We start from the raw sequence: 14,838 nt of genomic DNA, 5'->3' as shown, positions 1-14,838 counted from the left end.
GCTACTTAGATTCACCCAGTTTAACCAGTTCTGTGGCTTCTTTTAGCCAATAATTTTACTGCGTTTGATTGGTCTAATCTGTGTTGAATGAAAGAAATTACTGTTAAATAACATTTTCTGCTTTAATTCTTACCGTTTAAACCTGTTTAAATCGTTAAGCACCCAATTGAAAAGTGATATATTTATTGTGGTTGTTATAACAGAAGATAAGCTGAAACATAGAGGAAATTTGAAGTTTCCAGCTGTACAAATGAAGGAATTTCACTATTTTCATCTTAAAAGTTCTGACCAGAAAAAACATGACTAAATGAACAGAAATCACATTTTATTTGAAATCTTTAATATTTGGGGGGTTTTGTGAAGCTTTTCCTTTAATTTGGTTTCATTTTAACGGTATTTTTATGACAGATATATCATATATGTGGTCTATTTTTTATTTATTTTAATTTATTTAGTCATTATTATTATTATTTATTAGTAGTATTTTTATTAGAATTGGTATTATTATTGTTGTTAATATTAATAATTAATTAATAATTCTTTTGAGCTACTTGACTAATTTGAATTTCCCCCATTGGGGGATGAATAAAGTATTTTTCTATTCTATTCTATTCTATTCTATTCTATTCTATACGTGTTCTACACGTTTTAAATATGTCTGAACGTCAGATTCAGCCTCAGTGACACAATCATTACACATGAGCTGTTAAACCGTGACTGATTTTTTTCCGGTGAGGCACACGGTGAACAGGCGTGAGTAAGCACCTCTGGACAGGAAGCGGTGCGTGGCGAGCAGGAGCTGCGGTGACGTGCGGATCTTGGGTTCTCCCTCTGGAGGCTTGAACAGAGAAAACTCCTCGTGGGCGCTGCAGGGCTGCAGCGGGATCTCCAGCGGCGTCAGGGGACGCTTCACCTTTCGGTCCACTGCAGGGGACGAGACGCAGGTTTGAGTCAACAGCGTGACACGCTACAGCGGCAAAGCGCGCTCGCGGACACTCACGGTAGCCGTCGGACTCGTCCAGGATCTCCGACTTGATGATCTCCTCGATGACGTCCTCCAAGGTGACCAATCCCAGCACCTCGTAGAAAGGATCTCCCTCCCCCTCGTTGTTCACCTTCTGGACGATGGCCATGTGAGAGTTTCCTGAATGAACATCAAACCCTCAGAGTCACACGCCTGGACAACGGGTTCGACGTGGAAATGTGAAGAAATACAATAAAGATGAAAACCCTTCTGAGAAGGTTTCCAAAGAAAACGTCTTGGATGGATCTGATCGTTGCTACAAAAGAGACAAACTGTACTAATTTTTAGTGCCGATCAGCATCACCGGGTTGGGAATAAAATGACTTTTCTTAAATGAAGCATCTGTAAATTCTCTGAAGAAATTCCAAAGAAAAAAAAAAACAGAAAAGCTCAATTTCCCTGAAAATTATCACATTTTTAAGGTTTTTTTGTACCCGAAAGAAGATTTAACAGATCACACGACGACATAAAATCTACTAAAACGTGTTACAAATAAAAAGGTTCAAACTGTAAAAAGAATAAAATATATTAAAAAATGATCAAAGAGCTCTGGTGCCACATATCAGGACAGATATATGAATAATCTCTTAAACTAAAAACAGAATAAAAGAGTGGGAGTCGTCATTTAGAATGGATTCAGCTCAAAGCTGTCGCTGGGAAAAGCTCCGACTGGATCATTTAATAAGCAGGTTTCTGGAGTTCTTCTCTATTAAAGATGTTTAACCAAACCACAACACCAAAGAAGAAGAAGAAGAGGAAGTGATTCAATAAAAGCAGGTGAAACGCGGTCGTTTTGCTGTGATTAAAGTCAAAGTTTCCTCAAACGGACAGATGCTGGCGAGCCAAACGGCTAGAAAATGTTGTTTGCTTATGAATTACATCGTACTTCTACGTGTGTGCTGCCCCCCCCCCCCCATGATGTCAGCCGTCCAACTGGAACACAAATGCTCCATCTTTTACTTTTTAAAGTGATCAGGGGCTGAATTTAACCGTCTTCTCCTTCAGCTGCACTCCTGCTCTCCACCAGGTTTAAGACTTTTGTCTTTTTAAATTTCTTTAAATAATCAAACTACAACATTTTCACATCTTTACAGGACAATTTCTGCAGGATGAAAACATCCATGACCTTGAAAAACGATAGATCGTGACTTTTTCGCCATTTTTAGGCTCCATTTAGGCACCAAAATGTCCACAGACCAGCAGAATATGCACATATCTGTGGGTTTAACACATTTCTAAGTCCTCTTTTTTTTTTTATTCGATCCATTCTCTGTGAAAGTGGCGATCTGTTAAAAATACTTTTAATACTTTTTCTCCACTACACAGAGTCATCGTCCACCAGAAATAACTGAAAATGATTAAAAGTGGGAGCTCCTGGTTGAGTTGAAACAAACCGACCCTCCAGCAGAACTTCAGGACCTTTAATAACATGGGTGTCTCTCAGAGTAGGGATGGGATTCGAAAACCGGTTCTTGTTGAGAACCGGTTCCCAATGTTTCAATTCCTTGTTATCGTTTGGCGATTTTGCAAACGATTCCCTTATCGATTCCAGTGGGCGCGAATGACGTCACCACGCAACGTTGCGTGGGGAGTCCAGTGCAGCCAGCAGTAAACAGTAAACATGGCGCCCAAGCGGTACAAACGCTCGAAAGTTTGGTTACACATCCCTAAAAAAGACGACAACAGGGCAACTTGTAAAGTGAATATTTCACCAAAGGGAGAAAATACTACCAACATGCAATAACTATGAATGAACGTCGCGTTTTCGATCTGCTCCGGACTAACGTTGGTGAATCTGATCCCAGCAACGTTAGCAACGTTAGCATGTCCTCGGCTAACACTACAGGTAACAAACTAACTAACAAACACTGCCTATCATGTTAGCGCCATTTGCCTCATTGTAAAAGCTGCTGTTAGTAACGGTTAAGGTTAAATGAATGCCTTCTCAGGCATTACATTTAGATGAAATCATGAGAGACAGAGCCTGACTGGCTCAGAGCCAGAGGCTGGTGGCACTACCCCCAGTTCACCTCTACCTCCAGCTTCTCCTTTCACCAGAGCAGGAAGAGTTAAATTACCCAGGCCAGGATAGACCAATGTGGACCTCACCGTTGTTGGGTTTGTGAGGTCATGACTCGTGTTACTTCTAAACTAAACAAAGTTGATGCTAATCGACCGGTTTGTTGTCCTTTTTTTCCCAAATGAGAATCGATAAGGGAACCGATAAAGAACCGAATCGTTAAGCAGAATCGAAAATGGAATTGGAATCGTAAAAATCGTATCAATTCCAATCCCTTTCTCAGAGGGAACGAGAAAGATCCACAAACTGGGCCGTGGCGTGCAGTTCTACCTTTCTTGAACTCCTCCAGCATGGCGTCCAGTTTGGTGTCGTTAAAGACGAAGTGCAGCGGGTGGTTGTAGAACTTGGTGATGGTCGTCATGGGGGTGCAGTCGTCCGGGTCCACCAGCGCCAGATCTTTCACGTACAGGATTTCCACAATGTTGGACCTGGAACAAACACATGAGGATGAGCTGCACCAAACAAAGGCTAAACGCCACCGCTGAGAGTTGAAGAAGAAACACGAGAACAGGAGGTTCAAACTGTGGCAGAAAAGTTTAAACACTGACCTGATCCGTATTCTCTGGCAGGATGAAGAATCTGGGTTTTTAAGCCTGTTCATAATCCATATTTATCAAAATCCCCAAACTTTTAAAGTGACCAGATGAGCCAAAGTAAGTGCATGTTTGTTCTGATAAAGAAATGATAAAAATGAGCAAAAGCCGCCATCTTGGATGAGTCTCCAATGCCTCCACATTGCATTTATTTCGACTGAGGAAGGTGTATATCCCCAACTACAATAATCATAACTCCCCAAATTTTTATGTCTACGGTCTCAGCTCCACACAGAAACAACGCAGCGGCAAGATGTCACTTTGCTGCTGTAAAGCGAAGCAGAACACGGCAGCAGCTTGAAGCTGGGGGCCGAATGTCCGCGGTGTGGAGGTATTTTAAAGGGGACGACAAAAACATTGCGATTGCAAACTGTGAGATATGCAAACTTGGGATTTCAAGAGGTGGCGAGGACATGGCTAACATCCTTGATGAGAACAGGAACAGGAAACCTGACATGGTAGAGATGTTGGTTTTTATCAAGAAAAACGTACATTTCCTTCTGTGAAGCCAGAGGAGGAGAGGAAGAATTAGGAGTGCAGTTAAAGCACATTACTGGCCTTACTTTAGAACACTTATTTGTTTAAATGCCTGCAGGTATTTCAGGTTGAGCTGCTGCTCGTTTTTATATTAGACATTGTTGCACTAAACTCTAATGTGAAGAATTTGTTTATTACTTGATTACTTTTTTTGTTTAAGCTACCTCACAGAAGTGCTCTGTTTATAAGTGTTAAATGATAAAATAAGTGAATAAAATAAAAATAAAAATCAGGGACGTCCTGGATCTGTTTCTTCGCCGTTTTTCATTTTTTTAATGGACTGTAGAAGTATCAGATCGGGACTCGGCAGATACTCAAAATCAAATGACTCGGAGGAAAAAAAACTTCCCTAATAAAAACAAGACTGTTGAAATAGATTTTCAGAGCATCTAAAGTGTAGATTTACTCCAACACTTCACATTCTTTTTCAGTAATTGCTCTGGAGGGACAAACAGAACTCAACTAAAACCTTGGAAATATTATAATTTCTCCACAAAAATGTTTATTTCATGCATGGCTGTTTTTCTGGGATGTTTTGAGCTTCTTTTATCCCAAAGAGCAGCTAATAATGTCACAGAATAAGCTTAAAATACAATACCCACTGGTGTGTGGACACCAGCTTTTACTCATAAAGCAGAACTAATACGCAGCCCGTGTAACTGGTAGTTTGGGACATTTTTGAGACCTTGAACCTCGTCCAGGTTTTAAAATGACTTCTTATGAAATGTTTTACATTAGTGTTTTAGAAATGTGTGAATATGAGGTTGAGTGGTTTTAAAAAGTGATATTTCCCATCACTGAACATCCAGACACAGCTTAAGTTTCCCGTCTGACCAAAGTTTCTGTGCTTCAGTTCATAAAAACCTTCATTCTGAGAAATGTGAGGACTTTCACAGCAAACTACAGTCGTTTCTGTGCGAGTGTCGTGTTGCTGCTCCCACCTCTCCTCCTCATAAATGGGCACCCGGGTGTATCCGCTCTGCATGATCTCAGACATGGTGGAGAAGTCGAGGACGGCTGAGCTGGGCAGCATGAAGCAGTCCTTCAGGGGAGTCAGGATGTCCTCCACCGTCTTCGTTCGAAGCATCCCGCGGCTGAACTCCTCCTTCACAAACTCACTGCGCACACACGACACGCACCACAGTCAGCAATCAGAGAGTCGAATCTGCTGGTCGTCGTGTGTCTGCACCTAATTTGAGTCAAGTCAAGTCTCAAGTCTTAAGACAGCTGGTCAAGGCAGTGGTTCCCAAACTTTCTCTGCTGGGCCCCCCTTTGGTACATAACCCCCCCCCCCCCCCAAAAAAAAACAGGACATACATACACGTAAATGAGAAATAAATAACAAAATAATAAACCGCCTGTACAGTGTAATTATTTAAAGCAGGGGTGGCCAACCGGTCAGAGACTAAGAGCCGCATTTTTTACTGTGTTGTGTTTGTGTTTTTTTTAATGTGCGCGTTCGCTTCGTTTGAGTTCAATACGGCAGCGGTCTCCAACCTTTTTTGCTCCATGGATCGGTTTAGTGTCAGACAATATTTTCACTTACCAGCCTTTCAGGAGTGGCAGATAAATACTACAAAATAAAATGATACGATCAACACAGACTCTGTGGTATTTAGTAAATATAATAATAAACTTGAATCCACTGTGTACTTGTATGTAACTTTATTAGCAGCGTCCTCCTGACATAACATCTTTTCTGCCTCCTAACGCTCTCTGGTTGCTATGGTAACGCTTTAACATGTCTTCAAAATGCAGCTTTCTTTTTCTTAGTGGTCACAGCCTCTTCTTATGTCTCCTCACTGGGAAGAAGCTTTCCAAACACGCCTGTTTTTGACTCATTTTGCTCGGTTCATGGGTTTAATATCAGCGTTGATGCGTCACATGACCGAGACGAGAGTGAGTCAAGAACAGACGGATGGAACGGAGAGAATTCGGTCATGTTTCAAAATAATGTGGCTCTTTGTGGTAACACAGTAAAAAATGCGGCTCTTAGTCTCTGACCAGTTGGCCACCCCTGAACTAGTAAATGGACTTTACTTGTATAGCGCTTTTCTAGTCTAGCTGACCCCTCAAAGCGCTTCTAACACTACATGCCACATTCACCCATTCACACAGCACGTATAAGTCTATACACACTACGTGCTTTCTAATCATTCACACACCGATGGATTTATCGCTAGGCAACATGGGGTTCAGTGTCTAATCCAAGGACACTTCGACATGTAGCCGGAGTTGAACCACCAACCGTCCAATTGGTGGGCGACTGCTCTTCCTCCTGAGCTACAGCCGGCAAAGTACATATTCATGTAGTACATGTCATATTTTAAATTTCAGTCCTGGTAATTTGTCAAGCCTTTAGGGGTCCTTTTCAAATCTTGTGCTATTTGATAAAGTTCTAGTCAAGTCTTAAGTCTTTAATGCGAGTCTCCAGCATGTGTGATGCAACTTACAGGTGAAATATCAACCTTCTTCTATCAATAAGTGTTCATATTAAAACTAAAGCGGCCACAGGGTCCTTCTGGAAATGTTAACGGGACGTTTTAAAGGAAACACAAAATGAAGGTGTAACTGAGTTTCTGCCAAGAACATTTGAAAAAGTCTGTACATCGGTGGTCCTGCTGCTGTCTAACTGGGTTTGAAATGTGACACTTTAGCAAAAACAATAGCCACTGTAGAGTTTGAACAGCTAAAATCCTAAACTTCACATCTAAAATGTATACTGCTGTTTACTTTCAGAGCTGGAGGTTTTCTGATTGCCTTTGTTACCTGTAAGGGTCGTTGACGCTCGTGCGGATCATCTCCATGGCCCTTTCTCTGACCCCACAGGTGCTGATGTCCCTCCTGAGGCCCAGATCCAGGATCAGCCCCAGAGGGCAGGACAGGGGGCAGGTGAGCACCATGCAAACCTGGGCCAGCCAGGTCAGAGCAGGCGCCAGGTGGAAGCCGTAACCGGAGCACAGGATGTGAGGAGCCAGCTCGGCCAGGAAGAAGACGAGGAAGCCGCTGGTGAACACCGCGGACACGATGGAGCCCAGCGCCTGGTACAGCAGCACGCCCAGAACCGAGTGTCCCACCGCGCAGAGGAACAGCAGCGAACATGTCTGCATGGAAAAGAGACGTGTTGTACAGTAACAAAGTAAAAATACTTCACTACTGTACTTAAGTATATTTTGGAATACTTTGTACTTTCCTCGAGTTTAAATTTTTTGACAACTTTCACTTTTACTTCACTATATTTCCCAACTTAATTGCATACTTTTACTCAAATACATTTTAATTTTTTCGGTTTAGTTACTCGTTACAAAAAAAAGAGAGAGAGAGAAAAAACGCAACAGTGTTTTGACCCCATGCATGTTATGCCTGCCCAAACACGTGGGAATTCTATCTTACAGAAACTCCCCTTTTTTAGGTTTTAAGGTAGTTTTACAAAAACGGTCTTCCTCTTCAGATGCCAGATAAGCTGCAGTTCCCTCCCAATTCTTTTTTTCTTTTGTATAATGACCGGTTGTGTGTGCACCTCCTATAGCTTGTGAAGTACAGTAATCCTAACAGCTTTTTTTCTTGGTGATGTTGGCCGCATTTTCTGTACTGAGTTATTTTATTTATTTTTTAGAAAGGTTTACAAAAGGGGTTTCAAACCGGACTCCCTCTTCAGATGCCAGATAAGCTTCAGTTTCTCCTATTTTTTTCTTTAAATTTTGTTTATAATGATGGCAATAACAGTAGCAGCCTCTTTTGTTTCATTTTTTTCTTAATAGTGTAATGTACGTCCAAAGTCATATTTTGGAGGGATACCTAGCCTATACTTTTACTTGAGTGTGAGAGTTCAGTACTTTATACAACACTGGAAAACAGACGTGTTGGCATGAAGAAAACACAAGAGCGTCCCCACCTCCGTCCCTGCTGGCTCGTGGGTCTCCCACCTGCTCACAGAAACTCACCAAGAAGTTCCCCCTCCTCCGGATGGGCTCCAGGCGCTTGGCGGCTCGTTTCTCCTCCTCGGACCCGCAGCTGTGGAACACGTAAAGCTCCAAAGGGTCCAGCCACAGCAGGCTCAAGTTTATCGTCCTCAGCAGCCCGCAGACCAGTAGCAGCAGCACAATCAGCACGGCCAGACCCCACGGCGGGATGTAGTCTGCGCTCCGACCACTGTCGGTGTTTATCCGCAGTCTGTCCGGGCCCACAGATGCCCACTTCCCCCCGCTCAGCACGCACAGGTGGTGGTAGCCCAGCCCGCTGTCCGCTGAGATGCTCCTCCGCTTCACCTCGACCGTTAGCAGCCCGCTGTACTCCTCATCCGGGATGAACTCCTCCGTCACCTGGAAGGCGGATTCCTGGCGGTTGGACTTCTCTCCGCACGGGTCGGGTGCATCACCAACCGCCCCTGCCGCTCCGCCAGCTGCCCCTGCGAACGCCACCCACGGCCAGCTTCCATTCAGATTAGCCCCGAAGAGACGGAGCTTGAACGTGGCTCCTACTGGCGCCGATACGATCCGATCCTTCATGCACACCAGACCCGCCGGATTCTCTAGTCGCAGCCCCAGGATCTGCGGTGTTTCTAGACTGCAGGCGCCGTGTCTGATCCCGCAGAACAACAATGTCATCAACAGGAACCGTAGACCTGCCAAGCTGGCCACCATATTGGAATTGGTCAGCCTGGCTCTGCGCGGATCATGTGACTATCTCTGCAACAGCCCCGCCCACCGAGGGAGGGGAAGAAGGGACTCTGTTACTGAGCTGCTTGGCGGCCATTTTGGCTCAACCAAACAACCGTTACCGTTGAGTTTAAGGGAGCAGCGTACATTTTGGAGCTGGATTCTGAATGTTTTTGTTTTCAATGCGCCGCCCTCTCGCAGTGTGTGAGTTCTCAGCCCCGAGAGGACGAGCTCACGCGCATTCCTGTTAGATTTCATAAAAACAAGCCATGACTGGCCCTCTGCTGTTGACACTTAATTTCCCTTTATCTAAAGCTAATGCAATCACTCCTCACTCAATATGGTCCTTAAATTGATTCACCTTTTTTTTTTATCTTCAGAACAAAGTCTCCTATTTGTGTCTTCATGGCCTGAAAAGCCTGAGGGGCCTCAGGGCAAACATTTTTTGTTGTGATATGATTTACACCGTGTCCTCTGGCAACCAGAAACCAGTAGTGGTGGTGAAAACATGTAAAGATTAGGGGTTAATGCCCTGAACGGGTAGCCTGGGTGCCGAACACTGCCGATTGTAAAAATAAAAAAAGATTTTTAAAAAACCTACAACCCATCAAGCTTTCTAAACAGTGCTGTAACCAGATAGTTTGACTGTAAACTTCTTAACATGCCTGGACGGAGGTCTGGGCTCTGGGTGCTCATGGTAAATGCAATTGTGTGGACAAACCTTTATCTTTCTCATCTCTTGTGTTGCTTTTAGAGCCTTATCTTCAACCCTCTGATGAAGAAGTGCCTCGAGCTGCATTTGACCAAACCTTTACTTTCCAGGCTCTTTGTGATCACCAGCTAACCCAATCTATGATCTTTACAAAGACAAATTCAAGCTAAAGGATTGTGATCATAGATAATCTAAAACTTTTGATTCAACACAAGGCTCATTTCCATTTTTTGCCAAATATTTATAAATTAAATGGCAAACTACTGTAAGTATGTAGCGATAAACAAATATATGCATTTTCTGGGATTAGAAAGTTGGCCAGCATGTCATACACAGACAATTTCTCTAGTTTTGAAAATACAATACTGAAGTAACAAAGCTGTATTTTCCCAAAGATGACTACTGTTAGTCCATCAGCCCATTTTTATGGTCTTCAAGGCAACAAATTTAAAAAACCTTGATATCATATTCATACTCCAAAAACTTTATGGATAATGGGTCAGTGTAGAACATTGTGAAAAACTCCTTACGCACACCTTGTGTCTTTACATACCAGCAGAAAATGGGAAATAAGTGCAGTGATTAATATTGAAACATGTGCACACATAAATGTAAATACAGTATATGAGGCAAAACAGAGTTTGTTCAGTTCTAATGAGCTTTAAAGTGAATATCTGCTCTGAGCTCCTTTCTCCTCCAGCACAGCCTGAACCCTCTCAGACAGCTTTCTGTCCTTTCTTTAAGGAGTCTTCAGGAATAGTTCTCCAGGCTTCTTGAAGGACATCCCAAAGCTCTTCTTTGGATGTCGGCTGCCTTTTGTTCCGTTCTCTGCCAACATGATCCCACACTGCTTCAGTAATGTTGAGCTCCGGGCTCTGGGGAGGATTCATCCCTCCATCAGACCTGCTGCCACTGATTTTCATCCCACTTCTTGTGTCCTTTGGCACAGCTCAGCCTTTTCTCCCTGTTTCCCTTCCTTAACAGCTTCTTGACAGCCACCCTTCCATGGAGCCCATTTCTGATGAGGCTTGGGCCAACAGCAGATGGATCAGCTGAAGGTCCAGATGCATCTCTCAGCTCCTGTGTCAGGTCTTTGCTGGATTTTTTCCTCTTTCTTAAGGACATCACTTTCAGATCCTGTTCATCTGCTGTAGAAAGTTCTTTAGGCCTGACACTTCTTCTTCTGTCCTCCACTTGTCCAGTTTCCTCAAATGTTTTAAGGACACACTGCACACCATGCTGAGATATGCCAAGTTTTCAGCTGACAGCTCTTTGGGAATCTGTCAAGTGTGGGTGTAGAAGGGGAGGACACGGATGCGGACTTTCAAAGAAAAGGGTGATTTATTAACAAAAAACAAAGTACAAAACAAAAGGCGCGGCAAAGCCGGATTCAAAATACTTGACTTAAATAAATACTTGGAAAAACAAAACAAAACACTTAACATGGCATAGATAATAAATACTTAACTTTGATGAAAACGTGGCGTGGAAACGTGGCATCACAACTAACAGCAACAAAGATCCGGCAAAACTGAAAGGGGAGGCAGGAAACTAAATAGGGAGTGGGAGTGATTGGGGAGTGAGTGCAGCTGAGGGAAAAAACACAGGTGAAGTGAGTGAACTAATAAACAGAGTGCAGGGAAACTAAAGCATGACAAAAACTAAAGATGGACTGAAAACAAACATAACCTAAACATGAAAACCAAAAACGTGAGTCTCTGGGCGTGACAGAGCCCCCCCCTCAAGGGGTGGATCCCAGACATCCCAAAAAAGTCCAAGGGTGGGAGGGAGGGGCTCGAAGCCGGTCGGGGAACCAGAAACGGGCGTGGTACCGGCTTCGGGCAGCAGGAGGCAGTGGTCTGGCGGACGCCCAGACCGCAGACGGCGTAGCCGGAACAGGCGGTGGTCTGGCGGACGCCCAGACCGCAGACGGCATAGCAGGAGACGGCGGTGGTCTGGCGGACGCCCAGACCGCAGACGGCATAGCAGGAGACGGCGGTGGTCTGGCGGACGCCCAGACTTCCGTCGGCGTGGCGGCAGGAGACGGCGGTGGTCTGGCGGATGCCCAGACCTCCGTCGGCGTGGCGGCAGGAGACGGCGGTGGTCTGGCGGACGCCCAGACCTCCGTCGGCGTGGCGGCAGGAGACGGCGGTGGTCTGGAGGACGCCCAGACTTCCGTCGGCGTGGCGGCAGGAGACGGCGGTGGTCTGGCGGACGCCCAGACTTCCGTCGGCGTGGCAGCAGGAAGCGGTGGTCTGGTGGGCGGCCAGACATCCCGTGGCGTGGCAGCAGGAGGCGGTGGTCTGGCGGGCGGCCAGACATCCCGTGGCGTGGCAGCAGGAGGCGGTGGTCTGGCGGGCGGCCAGACATCCCGTGGCGTGGCAGCAGGAGGCGGTGGTCTGGCGGGCGGCCAGACATCCCGTGGCGTGGCAGCAGGGGGTGGGGACCGTCCCACGGTCGGACGGAGCTCCGACGGGGGGGGAGCCCCCCCTTTAAGGGATGGATCCCAGACATCCCCAAAGTCTGGGGGTGGGAGGGAGGGGCTTGAACTAGTGAGTCCATGTCGGGCTCTGCCGCCTTATGGTCAGGCCCGGAGGCCTCTTGGTCGTGGTCAGGCCCTGCGGCCTCTTGGTCAGGCCCTGCGGCCTCTTGGTCAGGCCCTGCGGCCTCTTGGTCAGGCCCTGCGGCCTCTTGGTCGTGGTCAGGCCCTGTGGCCTCTTGGTCGTGGTCAGGCTCTAAAGCCTCAGGAACCGCTGGGGCCGGGGCCAGCTCAGGAACCGCTGGGGCCAGCTCAGGAACCGCTGGGGCCAGCTCAGGAACCGCTGGGGCCAGCTCAGGAACCGCTGGGGCCGGGGCCAGCTCAGGAACCGCTGGGGCCGGGGCCAGCTCAGGAACCGCTGGGGCCGGGGCCAGCTCAGGAACCGCTGGGGCCGGGGCCAGCTCTGGAACGGCTGGGGCCGGGGCCAGCTCTGGAACGGCTGGGGCCGGGGCCAGCTCTGGAACGGCTGAGTCTCTGGTGACTGTGGCTGAGGAGAAGCTGTACAGCATGGTTACCTCGTGTGGCTCCAAGCCAAAAATGTCCTGGGTTGCTGAGCGCTGCACGCTCATGACCTCCACCCAGATGTCTGCCACATCCGGCAAGTGTCGGAGAACCTGTTTTTTTAAAAAGAAGTCCACCAGGTCATCAGCCACGTTTAATTGCTGCCAGGCGGTGCCGTCCCGGGCCAAGCAGCACCAGAACTTTGTGACCAGCCTCCAGAATGCGTCTTCGTCCGCCGCGTCCATTTCTGGCCGGATCTTTCTGTCAAGTGTGGGTGTAGAAGGGGAGGACACGGATGCGGACTTTCAAAGAAAAGGGTGATTTATTAACAAAAAACAAAGTACAAAACAAAAGGCGCGGCAAAGCCGGATTCAAAATACTTGACTTAAATAAATACTTGGAAAAACAAAACAAAACACTTAACATGGCATAGATAATAAATACTTAACTTTGATGAAAACGTGGCGTGGAAACGTGGCATCACAACTAACAGCAACAAAGATCCGGCAAAACTGAAAGGGGAGGCAGGAAACTAAATAGGGAGTGAGAGTGATTGGGGAGTGAGTGCAGCTGAGGGAAAAAACACAGGTGAAGTGAGTGAACTAATAAACAGAGTGCAGGGAAACTAAAGCATGACAAAAACTAAAGATGGACTGAAAACAAACATAACCTAAACATGAAAACCAAAAACGTGAGTCTCTGGGCGTGACAGAATCACCTTGTTGCTGCAGAAATCTTGTTTTCTGTCTGTCACACTGTGTTATCTTTGCTGTTTTTGTTGTGGAGAAATTAGAGTCGAATCACGCGTCGGTCAGCCGTCCATTGGGGAGTTTATTGAACAAACTGTCACAGCAAATATGCATACAGAATGTTACAAAATGTCCGACGAGCTCATCTTGTGACACCCTTTTATACCGTTTTATCATAACAAGTGTACGTGGCCCTCTCTGGAGGCGCCTAGCTTTCGCAGTTTATCATAAACACGCTCATTCTAACTATCAACAATATTCATCTGAACCAGTCAGCAAGGCACACGATGTAACTAGGCCAGAAGTCATGACATCCCTCTCCCACATAGTCCCCCCTGAAATCACTTATCAGTGATTTAATAAAGAAATAATCTAAAATGAGATAAAATCATCCCACATAGTTAATTAAGAATTAATTAACATAATCAACACTAAATTATCCTAATAATTCTACAATATCAATCAACGGGACCATTTTGAATAAACGAAAAGGAGTATATATATGTATACCCGAATCACATTAAATGATTAAATGATTAAACGATTAAATTAAATTAAACGATATCGAATTCAACAACAATACAAATTTTAACATTGCCATCACACTTGTCCACTGTTCGCAGTGCATAGGTGCGAAAAACCCACCGGCTGCTACTTTCGTAACTCATGTTCTTATTCTGGGAAAACTCACCTACGGCCCCACCCCACTTGGCGACCGACCACTTTACCAAGGTCGCACTCCGAACAGTTGACTAACACAACTGGCAATGCACATATTAGTGATCCGTTCTGATTGATAATACACATAGATTGAATACACCACCATCAAATCAGTAAATCACAGATTTGTACCAAGTACAATACATGAAATTATTGATTATCACACAACCAATAGTAATAAAAAGCAATGTAATGCAGCTCTTCCAGTCCCGTCCCATCTCCCGTACTCTGGTGTCATCTGCTTCTGGCCGAACATCCGTCCGGCTGGGTCTGGAACTGCTAAGCTAACTCTGGGAGGAGAGGTCGCCAGTACGTCACTCCCAATCAAAGAGATCTTCAGCATCTCTTCTCCCTATCAGACTAAACTTGGTTCCACCCTCGAGGAAAGAATCTTGTGAACCGTCCGTTGATAACCTTCATTCGTTGACCCGCTCTCCCATGTGTTGGTCCTCAGACCTGGTCTCGCATGGTCATCTGCCTCCTGATTCCTTCCACTGTTCGTTTGAACATCACTTGCAGCAAACACCTTCTCAGAATGGGTGTAATGCAACACACCAATAGGGAAACCATCCTCACTATCAACAATATTGCTATTCCCGCTTTACCTGTCATCGCTCCCCAATCTCCCAAAATCCCATACAGACCAGTCCACCACCGTTCACCTCCACCAGCATCATACGTCAGCTCCTCTCTCCGTTCTCTGAACTTCTTCACGGCCGTTGTAA

General features: G+C 45.7%; 1 protein-coding gene across 2 annotated transcripts in view; it reads right to left on the bottom strand.

The window, feature by feature from the left end:
- cnnm3 (cyclin and CBS domain divalent metal cation transport mediator 3) overlaps positions 1-8,895 on the bottom strand; it is a 37,534-nt gene extending 28,639 nt beyond the window's left edge. For both annotated transcript variants that reach the window (XM_075455812.1, XM_075455813.1), the window contains exons 1-6: positions 8,179-8,895; positions 7,004-7,338; positions 5,176-5,352; positions 3,375-3,532; positions 1,001-1,144; positions 766-924 (exon numbers count right to left, since the gene is read on the bottom strand). In XM_075455812.1, the coding sequence (XP_075311927.1) occupies positions 766-924; positions 1,001-1,144; positions 3,375-3,532; positions 5,176-5,352; positions 7,004-7,338; positions 8,179-8,877 (1,672 nt within the window). In that variant the 5' untranslated portion in view covers positions 8,878-8,895. The remainder of the gene's footprint in view (positions 1-765; positions 925-1,000; positions 1,145-3,374; positions 3,533-5,175; positions 5,353-7,003; positions 7,339-8,178) is intronic.
- Positions 8,896-14,838: the final 5,943 nt, after the last annotated feature.

The sequence above is a fragment of the Odontesthes bonariensis genome, chromosome 22 (assembly GCF_027942865.1).
Source record: "Odontesthes bonariensis isolate fOdoBon6 chromosome 22, fOdoBon6.hap1, whole genome shotgun sequence".
In the NCBI taxonomy this organism is placed as follows: Eukaryota; Metazoa; Chordata; class Actinopteri; order Atheriniformes; family Atherinopsidae; genus Odontesthes; species Odontesthes bonariensis.
This window is presented reverse-complemented; position numbering and strand designations above follow the sequence as displayed.